This window comes from Adiantum capillus-veneris, chromosome 20 (assembly GCF_014529385.1).
Source record: "Adiantum capillus-veneris isolate H3 chromosome 20, ASM1452938v2, whole genome shotgun sequence".
Lineage (NCBI taxonomy): Eukaryota > Viridiplantae > Streptophyta > Polypodiopsida > Polypodiales > Pteridaceae > Adiantum > Adiantum capillus-veneris.
In genome coordinates, this window is record NC_140950.1 from 2,830,380 (window position 1) to 2,841,580 (window position 11,201).

Below are 11,201 nucleotides of genomic sequence, written 5' to 3' on the forward strand. Positions count from 1 at the left end.
ATCTATGACACGTAATGATCGCTTCTAAACCATCAACATATAACATGATTCAACAACAATGCTAAAAAGTTTTGAATATTGGGCGAGTGTCCAAGGTGAGAGGCTTCTTATCACCTAGCGGGTCCGGATGCGAAATGTACTTCTTTTGAACCAGTGACGCTCTGCCACGTTCGACACACGGAAGACACTTTTTGGTGCAGTCTAAATGCCACCTTAGGCAATGGTAATGCAAGGCTCAGTTATCAGTCATTTGAACGGATAACTGAGCCTGCGTTGTGGTCATGCGCATGTAGCTGTACCGGCTCAATTCTACTATGCTTGCAAATTTGCTACTATGCCTATTTTGACACAATTACATTTGGTGAGGCTCAGCTCCAAGTTACTGATATCTGAGCCTCACATGACCACGCCATTGCTTTGCCATCCGAGAATAGTGTGTTGGTGTATCTTCATCCTAGATCTTGATGGGTGTGATGACCCTATCATCCCAGTGCCCACTGCCCACCCCGGAGTTGCGACGAAAACAGAGATAAGGCAACGTGGCTGCATTAAAACCTAGGGTAAAGGAAGAATATGTTAGCCCGTCATTACCTCGCTTTTGTATTTATATTTGCACAGAATCTAGGGCTCTGCGCTCGTTTAGAATCCAGATAGGCCCTTTCTTTGCAGAAAAGCAGGCCCCCGGGAACCTGGAAGCTCTTTGATGCTCTGCTCTTTTGTGCCAGGCCACAATGGCTATGCCTTCTAACAAGGACTTCAGCATGAATTCGGTAAGATTTTTTCTTTCTTTGGTCTGCATTACCGAAGTCTCATTGAATTGATCCCCTCTTGAAAGAGAGATCATCATGGACGCCAATGTTCTGCCACAAGATGACAATCATCTGCGTTCCGACTCCGTAACAAATGACTCCATTGCCTTTCCTGATGGAAATTATTATTTCAAAGGTAGTGAGGAGACAACACATAATTCTCCTCAGGATTTCTCAGAGAAAGGGGAGGAAAACCCATATTTCCTGGATGCAGAAAATGTGCCCATCGTTGAAAGCAAGCTGGGCTCAAGCTTTGTCCCCATTCGTGCACGCGTTTCTGATGATGTTGATGAGGATTACGAAGGCGACATAGAGGAAGAGGGAAGCTATGCAAGCACTGGAAGTTATGACAGTGCATCTGAGCGCATGGCTACGGCTACGATTACTGACATGGCCAGTCCAGTTGGGTCTTTTGTGGAACCTTTTCCGCCTTCTGGGTCTGCTAACAGTGCTCAGAAAGGTGCTCTCATGCAACTTAACGAGCTTAATACTGGATGTTCTTCTCTGGATACTTCTCTCCTGGAGAACACTGATCAGGAAGGTTTTAGAAGCCGAGTGCTGAACATTGCCAAGGCACAAACTGTTTCGCCAGATGATGATGTTGTAGACAGTATAATCAATGCTCTTCTACCCATTGTTGGGAAAGGGCCTAAGTGGATTATGTCAATCAAAGCGGAGGAGAATTTTGCAGCAGGGGACTTCAGCAGGGCCATGCCTGTAGCTAAGCTAACGGCTGAAGATGATGATGAAACTGATGAGGTAGATGATGAGGAGCTGGGAAGCTGCCGAGCTGATGTGGAAGGAGGATTTGACTCAGGGCAGTTGGAAGAAGAGAAATCGCTAGGTTCGGCGAGGGGTTTAAGAGTGAGAGGGTCAGATGAAGAATTGAAGGGGCAGCAGGAAGGTTCCAGTATGCTCCCACCCTTGACAGTTAGGACTTCTTTTAGTGGTATGTCCTCCAATGAGGGAAACATGAGCATAGACTTGGATAATGAAAGTGACAGTGGTTCCAAAGTAGAAGACTTTTCACCTCTAGCAAGTGCTGATATTAAACAGGAAGGTCCAGCCAGCCCATTGCAAGAAAGTGATAAGCTGTTCGTGAAGGCTGAAGAGAAGGATCCCCTTCTTGTGAACAGTGGTCATAATTTGTCGGCAGCAGGAGAGCCTTTAGTTTCCAGTTCTGATTATGTCAGAGACGCACACAATTCACCAGGTGATTATTTCCAGGACTCTACAGGTCCGCAAGTTAGTCCTGATTCTGGCGCCCACAAGACTGATTTTGAGGGTAAGCTAAGAAAAGGAGAAGGTGGTGTTGAATTAGAGGATAGCCTTATGTCTCAAAACCTGCAAACAAGACAAAAGTGGGAAAGCACTGAATCAGAAATGGAAGGAGCAGTTGGTAGTGACCCAAGCGTGAACCTGCCAGTGCAGGGGGATGCGTCTGTGAAAGCGCGGTCTTTTGATCTCCCTGCATCTGCATTTGTGGATTTGGTGCAAAGCATCAATGAACAAGCTAATGATAATATTCAAAATACGGAAGATGTTCAAGAGGCAGAGAAAGGTGGGAGCACAGTCCAAGCTAACCTTCGGCCTATGAATGAGGAAAGCAAGAGTATACCTGCGGAGGGGAAAGGAAGCTTAGAGGCAGAACTCCAGAAAAATGCACATGAGGCAGAATTTGAGAAAAAGGCATATGAAAGAAGAGGGGACAGAGGAGGGGGTAATATTGTTGATGATGACCCAAAAAAAAAAGGCTTAACTGAAAGTCCTATACTTGTAGCTGAAAGTGTAAGTTCTAAATCTACTGCAGATCCCACCTCTGATACACCGTCCTTGGGTGGTGCAGGACCTTCTCTGGCTGTGCGACCTGTTGGCCTTGGGCGCTCAAAACCTTCTCTAGAACATGCTCCCCGTGCCATACAGCACAGCGACGGAGTACCTGCACCTTCCTCCTCCATGGATAGAGAGGAGAGTGGGGCCAATGGCGATCTTTCTCAAGGCAACCAAGATGCACGTGAGAAGTTGCAAGGGATTCGCATCAAGTTTTTGCGTCTTGCACACAGGTTGGGGCAGCCTCCACACAATGCAGTGGTTGCACAGGTATTGTACAGATTGGGGCTAGCTGAACAACTTAGAGGAGGGCGAGGAACTGGCAGGCCTGGAGCTTTCAGTCTTGAGAGGGCCAGTGTGCTAGCTGAAGAGCAAGAAGCAGCTGGACAAGATGACTTGGATTTTGTATGCACAATCATGCTTCTTGGAAAAAGTGGCGTTGGGAAGAGTGCAACAGTCAACTCGCTGTTTGGGGAGGTCAAGGCAGGGACGGATGCCTACAGTCCAGCCACAAAAAAGGTGCAGGTGGTTACTGGGATGGTTCATGGAATAATGTTAAGGATCATTGACACCCCAGGTCTCTTGAGTTCTTTTGCAGATCAACGGCATAACAGGAGGGTCATGTCATCAGTAAAGCGCTTTATAAAGAAGTCGCCTCCTGATATTGTGCTCTATTTTGACCGATTAGATATGCAGATTAGAGATTATGGGGATCTGCCATTAATGCAGACCATCACTGATACATTTGGTGCTGCTGTGTGGTTCAACGCAATTGTGGCCCTCACACATGCAGCTTCAGCTCCACCAGATGGTGCAAATGGGGTGCCAATCAATTATGAAATGTTTGTTGCCCAGCGGTCACATGTAGTGCAGCAAACCATTCGTCAAGCAGCTGGGGATATGCGGCTTATGAATCCGGTTTCCTTGATAGAGAATCATAGTGCGTGCAGGACAAACAGAGCAGGTCAAAAAGTCCTGCCGAACGGTCATGTCTGGAAATCACAACTGCTGCTTCTTTGCTTTGCATCTAAAATATTGGCAGAAGCCAACTCTCTGCTGAAGCTGCAAGATAGCAATCCAGTCAAGCCTTTCGGGGTTCGCTCACGAGGGCCTCCTCTTCCATACCTTCTTTCCTCACTGCTTCAATCACGAGCTCAGTTGATGCTTCCAGAGGAGCCAGGCAGTGATGATGAAGATTCTGACAATGAGTCGGACAACAATGAAGCAGATTCGGATGGGGATGACGAATATGATGACCTTCCTCCCTTTAGACGACTGACAAAAGAGGAGCTGATGCTCCTTGATAAGGATCAAAGGAAGGTCTATTTTGAGGAGTTGGAAGACAGAGAGCGGTTGTTCATGAAAAAGCAGCTCAGGGAGGAACAGAGGAGGAGGAAGGAGAGGAAAAGGAGGATGGCACAGCTTCCAAAGGAGGATGCTGAGTTTGTAGAAGATCAATTAGACGAAGACAATGCTTCTGCTGCAGTGCCTGTCACAATGCCTGACATGGCTTTGCCTCCCTCTTTTGATTCAGACAATCCCACTTATAGATACCGTTACCTTGATAGTGCCAATCAGTGGCTTGTTAGACCTGTCTTAGAAACACATGGCTGGGATCATGACAGCGGGTATGATGGATTGAATGTAGAAAAATCATTTGTCATCTCTCAGAGGATACCAGCCTTGATTTCTGGGCAAGTCACCAAAGATAAGAAAGAGGCTAATTTGCAAATGGAGTGTGCTGCCTCATTTAAGAATGGTGACGGAAAGGTCACACTTGCAGGACTTGACATTCAAACCATAGGGAGAGATCTGGCGTATACAGTTCGCAGTGAAACTAGGTTCAGCAACTTCAAACGGAACAAAACGACTTGTGGTCTTGCCGTGACAACTCTAGGTGATACGGTTGCTGCAGGAATAAAGATTGAAGACAGACTGCAGATTGGAAAGAGGTTCAAATTGCTTGTAAATGGAGGAGCCCTGACTGGGAAAGGAGATGTTGCGTATGGGGGTAGCTTGGAGGCTTCTATTAGGGGCAGAGATTATCCCATAGATCGCTCTTTCTCATCCTTTGGGCTTTCGGTCATGAATTGGCATGGAGACCTTGCAATAGGTGGCAATTCGCAAATACAGATTCAGGTGGGCAAGATGGTTTTCATTGGTAGAGTGAATTTGAACAACCGGGGGGCTGGCCAGATCAGTATACGAGCAAGCAGTTCAGAGCAGGTGCAAATGGCTTTAGTAGGATTGATACCCTTGTTGCGAGCATTTATCAATGGTAAAGTCCATGGATCATCTCAGTAGGCATGCTTCGATGTCCTTTAAATCGCACCCCTTTTGTGCTAGGGGCTGATTCTAAATTTTGGCAGCTGATTTTGTAGCAAAGAGTTGTCACTGTGGACGAAATTTTATGATTTTTCTGCGGAACGGTTTATTTCCGCCTTACCGTCAAATGTCCATCAAGTTATTGGAGCTCATTGCAGTAATCCATTTTCAAGTTTTAAATGTGGACGGAAAATTTGGGCCTTACTGCTAGATTGATACTTAGGTTCTGTCTAGCAAGTCTTCGTAACTTTTTAAGGAGAATTCCTCCTGGCTTTTTGGTTTGAAGTCATGAATGGAAGGGCTTCAATTGTCAAAATTTCTGTATTAGCTTGACTTTATTCTTGGACACGGTTTTGGGTGTGTCTGTTTCGCATTATGTTGGAGAGTACGCAACAATGGTCTGCGTATTATCAGTTCACGTGTAGAAACTACTCAGCTTTTGGGTGGCCAGTAGATTTGCGCCTTAAATCTTATAGCATCTTTCCTCTCATTTGATTTCCTTTGTTAGTCGGTTTTTCCTTGTCATCTCCCACCTCATGTCAAGTGCTAGCAGAAGGTAAGTTTTGTTAGGGGTTGGTGAGTGACCTGGGTTATGCCTTAGATGTTGAGTTCCTGAGTAATACACCTCCTAGGTGGTGGTGATGCAGCCATTACCCTCCATCTGGCCTCGATTCTCATCCCAAGATTTTGTCACATTAGACTTTTGGCTCGCTAAAACAAGCCTTACTACCCTTTAGCCAAAGCTTGGTTGAAAGGTGATTGCATCTTACTACCATTTAGCTACAGGTTAATGGTGATAGGATTCATCTGTTGGACTTTCATTGGTCCCCACTTATGTGCTGTTCTTGTCCCAAAGACTGGTCCTTTTCATAATGGTGGGACTACATGAGCATTGAAAAACTTCATTGCTCTTATTTTTTGCGCTTCCCTTGCTCATTTTAATGGAAATAAATTCTGCAATGTTTGTTGACGCTACTTTTTCAAACTTTAGTTTCAAATTTTCAAGAGAGTTAGAGCCTTCCTACATGAGACATTAACACATTCAATGGAAAATCAGTCGACGCTTGAGACCAAGCACGACATGTCGCCTTGGGACACCACCCCGTTTGTTCTGATTTCTTTAGAAGATACTGCTCTTGAGTGGCCTTTTCATGCTTGGCAAATTTTGAATTCAGAACGTTTTTGGGTTTTGGTTCAACCTTTTCGGGTTTTGGTTTAGCATTAACCTTTTTCAAGACAAATGACAGAAATTTTTGTCCGATGAGATGAGCAAGCTCATTATTCAAGGCCTTACTTAGTTGAGAGACTTGGAAACAAGATGGATGTGTCTATAAGACAGAAATTGTAGGACAAAGCAGTCAAAGATGTATGCAATGCCAGCCCTTCACATGGAGATGTTCTCATCTCAATCTTTTTTGTTCAATAGCGATTGGCGAGACAAGACAATGTCTTCCATTGAAGGGAAAAGCTCTATTAGTTGTGTTCAAACATAAACCTTAATGACCCAAACATATTTTTAATTCTGTGTAAAGAAAAGTAAGTACATGTGCTCATCTTAACTTATGATGCCTGATTACTTACTGAGACCTTCACAACGCCCATAAACTGTGCATTTGATGACTCACTCACTTTTGTGATTGTAAGACAATCAAGACATACATGAAACATGAGGTTTTTGTGACACAAAATGCTTCAAGAAGCTCACATTGGCATTGAAAATTTTGAGGTGGAAGGCCCTCAAATCCCCACTTCGTTGAGTAGTGGCTAAAGACTTCATGCAAGCTTCATGTTTTAGGAGTGTATTCTTATGTACATACAACCACTAAAGAGTGCATCAGATGGTGCAATTTATTTCAACCACAAGAGATTGGTTTTCAACATTGACACTCTCTCTAATATTCTGTAATGATATTTGCTTCTTTCCATGCCTTTGTGATACTATCCTTTGATTTGAATTGAATTGGCTCTCCTTTTGTGCCATGTTTGTCTAGCTTGTTGGTTTTTCCAATAATAGTCATACTCTTTTGGCATACGTGGCTTGACAATTGCAAAAGAGAGAGACCTTATTGTTGAAATACCTTCAGAGATAATCCAAAGAATTGGTTAGGGGATGATGCAAAACTAAAGATCCAAATGTGACTAGGAGGTTGCTAATTACTAATTAGCTCTGAGTGGGTTGACACTCGTGATGACAATACCATGTTCTCACCATCTTTCATAGAGAGAGAGCACAACATGGAAGTGTATGCATCATCCATGGTGGTTAGAGTACACCCTTGGTGTTATTGCAAAACAAGAGCAGGCACTTTATGCGAATGAGTAATAGTAGAGTTTCTTTTTAACTTTGTATGTAAGTCTTTGTGTGGTTTTACCAACTATATTGAATGTCTTTTAACCACAAAGGGATTTTGGGAAAGAAAAGGATGTGGAGGCGGTAGTAGTGACTGAAGAATCAAAGCATTGAGATTGAATGTCTTTTAACCACAAAGAGATTTTGAAGAAAAAAGGAGGTGGAGGCAACAACAGTGACAGAACAATCAAAGCAATGAGGTCTCGCAACTTTCTTTCATTCACTTCCTTTCTTTGGAAAGCCTATTCAGTTTTATCTTTAAAGTTACTTTCGTTTCTTTGGGAACTCTATTTTATTTATCTTCCCAAATTGATTTTCTCATAACAATTTGCTATTTATGTTCAATCCAGATCCCTTCTTCAACCAAAAAGAAACATGAAAGGTGTATCACTATCATTTTGTGAGGTGATTCCACTAGTTTTGCTCGAAACATGTTTGATGAGAGAGAATTCAAGAAGTTTGGGCAAAATGCATCGATGGTTTTGTACATAGTTCTACCTTGGACAAAGAGGATGTTCAAGGGATTAGAAACAAGATTGAAATCAATAGGACACATTATAGTCATCAGTTGAAGCACTGCAAAGTGAAAGGTTCCTTGCTTTGAAAGCATCTCTTTTCTAGCAAGTAAGGCATAGGATTAACTCGAGTCATGGAGATGCTTGAAGAACCTTTTTTTCTTATGTATCTACTTGACCAAACTTTGAGGATTCTCTATCTGTTCTTGAGCTTGAAGCTCATTGTAAGGTGTAAGATTTGTCCTAGAGTATGAGTCACATAGAGAAAAGGTGAAATTATCCCCCTTCCGGCATCGTGTTGATCTGAAACCCCAAGCACCCAAGAGCCAAGCCCTCACAAGGGGAGCATTCCCATGCCTTTTGCCCATTCTCTCAAGGCATTTAAAAGGCCTTCTCCCAAACTTGTTCAAAAGCTTTCAAAAGCTTCACAAGGGACTTCAACAAGTTTTCAAAGGATATCAAAAGCTCCAAGCAAAGGGTCAAAGGTTCTCACTGCAAGGCAAAGCATCACCAATCAAAGCAAAGGGCAATACCTCTTTGTGAAGAGGAGCTTCACAAAGAGGAGCTTTCGTGAAGCTCCAGTGAAGCTCCTCTTCACCGGAGCTTCACTCCGGTGAAGAGGAGCTTCACAAAAGGGAATTCTCTCTCTCTCTCTCTCTCTCTCTCTCTCTCTCTCATTTAAAACTTCAAAATATTGCAGTCAAGCACAATAACTTGCAAATAAATTTTCTATGATCTCCTAAGGGGTATTTGTGCTCGTGTAAAGAGGTAGACATTGGCTAGGAGAGTTTCCTAAGCTAAGACCCCTCTATTAGCAATGGAAGAGAAAGGGCTAAAGAAATTTAACAGGAGGGCTTTCACACTTGACAGACCAAGTTGAAAGGTTACTTAATGGAAAAGGGGCTATGGGGGATCGTCAAACCAACCATCACTAATCTGTCATCCATTGATGTAGCATACATATATAAACAAGCTACGAGCGCACAAAATCAAGCTAAGGATGAGTAGGCATCAGGAATCATAATCATTGCACTACATGATAACTATGTACACTTCACTAATGGTTATGAAACCTCATCAGCTGTATGGGAAGCACTAGAAAAGACTTTGGAGCTAGGAAAAAGAAGAGCAAAATGAGCTTAGAGAAGAATCTATACAATTAAAAATGGAACATAATAAAGATTTTGCAAGCTTGGCCAATCTCCTAAAAGCATGACCACACGTCTAGCTTATATAAACAGTGCATTACCAGAGGAGGACAAGATTGCAGTTCTACTAGCAGCCTTACCACCTAGCTTTGACCAAATAATGACCATCATTGAAGAGAAGGATCCAACACCAGATTCCCAAGATGTAATCAACTCTTTAATGTCATAGGAGAAGAAGCAAGGGAGGAATGCTACTTCAGGGGGAGCAGTTATGTCCAGTAACAAAACTTGTTTCAAGTGTGGCAAAGAAGGGCACATAGCAAAGGACTGTCTAGCATCGAAGACTTGCAACATTTGCGAAAAGAAGGGCCACCTTCCTTCCAAGTGTTTCAACAAGGATAGAGGAAGCATCGGCAAAAATCCGAGGCCCAAAGTCTATTTGGCAGAATAAGACAAAGGTGAAGATGAAGAAGAAGGCGGCATTAGCCTTCTAGTCTGCGACGACGTTCTCTAGCTTTTGTTTTGCCTTTCCCCTTCAGTTGTATTTGTTTGGAGATAGCTTGGACTAGCTTGGTCTTAGTTTTATATATTTGTTCGAGGGGAGTTGTTGAGTGTCTCTTGGATTAGAGATAGTTTGTCTCCTGGATTGGGGATGGTCTCCTGGATTGGAGATGTTATTTTTGTTCCTGGATTGGAGTGTGCCAGATGTCAGTTTCTTCCTATTCCAAACCTCAAGGGGAGGATTGTAAGGTGTGAGATTTTTCCTAGGGTACTAGAGTATGAGTCATGGAGAGAAAAGGTGGAATTATCCCACATGCAGTGGTGCAAGGCTGTAGAGCTACTTAAAGCTCATTTCATGAATGAATAAGCACGACTCTATCGTGCATTACATCTCCCATGTTTATGGTGAGCTTGTGATAGCTTAGCAAATACTCAAGATCCTGTTTATGTGTCCAAGTTAAATGAGCTTAGAACCTACTTTTCTTGAGTGATAATCTAGCCAACACACACTCACTTGTGAGCACGATGTTTCTCTTTCATCCACCCTAGCTAGCATGATCCCATTCCCATCACTCATCATCACTTGCAAGCCCTCAAGGGCACTCCAACCAAGGGGAGATCCTCCTCCTTAGCCCCTTACACCTCTCTCTCTCTCTCTCTCTCTCTCTCTCTCTCTCTCTCTCTCTCTCTCTCTCGCCCCTTTTGCGAATGCCTAACGACGACCTTGTACCCCATATTGCATTCCTCTCTTGTTGCCTTTTGGTGATCAAGAACCAAGGGCATCACCTCCATCACTTGCACCACCATGTGGGCAATGCACCAAGGCATCTAGCACTCAAGTTCCATACCTCTCGTTCTCTCTCTCTCTCTCTCTCTCTCTCTCTCTCTCTCTCTCTCTCTCTCTCTCTCTCTCTCTCTCTCACACACACACACACACACACACACACACACACACACACACACACACACACACACACACACACACACACACACATGATCAATGCTTGTCTGCAAGGCATTTTACTCTTTGATTTAATTACAGAGACCTTAAAGGTTTGTTTTTCACTTAAAAGAGTATTAAAGCTCTCAAGGAGACATTCTCACAAGTATTATCCTCACCATGGCATTGGTGTTGGAATTAGGGCTACAAGGATGCACACACAACTCAAAGAAGATAAAGAAGCTCAAGGCACACAATAGAGAGTATATTACTTACTTTAGTGTGCAAATAGAAAGATAAGTTAGCCCTAGAGTGTCGTATGTATATACAATGCACAAGGGATAAAAATTCCTAGTGAGAAAAAAAGTGCCCCAACTATCCTAAGTGTGTTCACACACATCACTACCACTATATGGTAACAAATCCCCCTTGGGAGTGATGCAGTGAATGAGAGCTAGCACATAGTGTAAAGGGAAGTGCCATGCCCTAAGGACATGATCAACCCACAAAGCAGAAAACTTTGAACTTGTTATGAGGTAATGCCTTTGTGAACAGATCTCCATGATGTCAGCATATAAGCCAAGCCGATCTCTCCTACTGCGAGTCTCTCCTTGACATAGTGATAATGCACCCCAATGTGCTTGTGCAAGCATGAAAAACTGCAATTGCCAATGTTCTTTGACTATGCGCGTGAATGAGGTTGTGAGTGTCTTTTCCAACATCCAAATCAGCCACATAAGGCGTCTGAGCCATACACACACTCAATTGTAGCTGTGAAGAGTG

General features: G+C 43.4%; 1 protein-coding gene across 2 annotated transcripts; it reads left to right on the forward strand.

Moving 5' to 3' along the window:
* The first annotated feature begins 391 nt into the window (after window positions 1-391).
* LOC147432004 (translocase of chloroplast 101, chloroplastic-like) lies at window positions 392-5,144 on the forward strand. 2 transcript variants are annotated; one of them, XM_086491821.1, is made up of 2 exons: window positions 392-2,529; window positions 2,656-5,144. In XM_086491821.1, exons 1-2 carry the CDS (start codon window positions 846-848, stop codon window positions 4,941-4,943), a joined length of 3,972 nt encoding a protein of 1,323 aa, XP_086347947.1. In that variant the 5' UTR covers window positions 392-845; the 3' UTR covers window positions 4,944-5,144. The 2 variants fall into 2 exon arrangements, with proteins under 2 accessions (XP_086347947.1, XP_086347946.1); XM_086491820.1 differs by having other exon boundaries at window positions 393-5,144.
* Window positions 5,145-11,201: the final 6,057 nt, after the last annotated feature.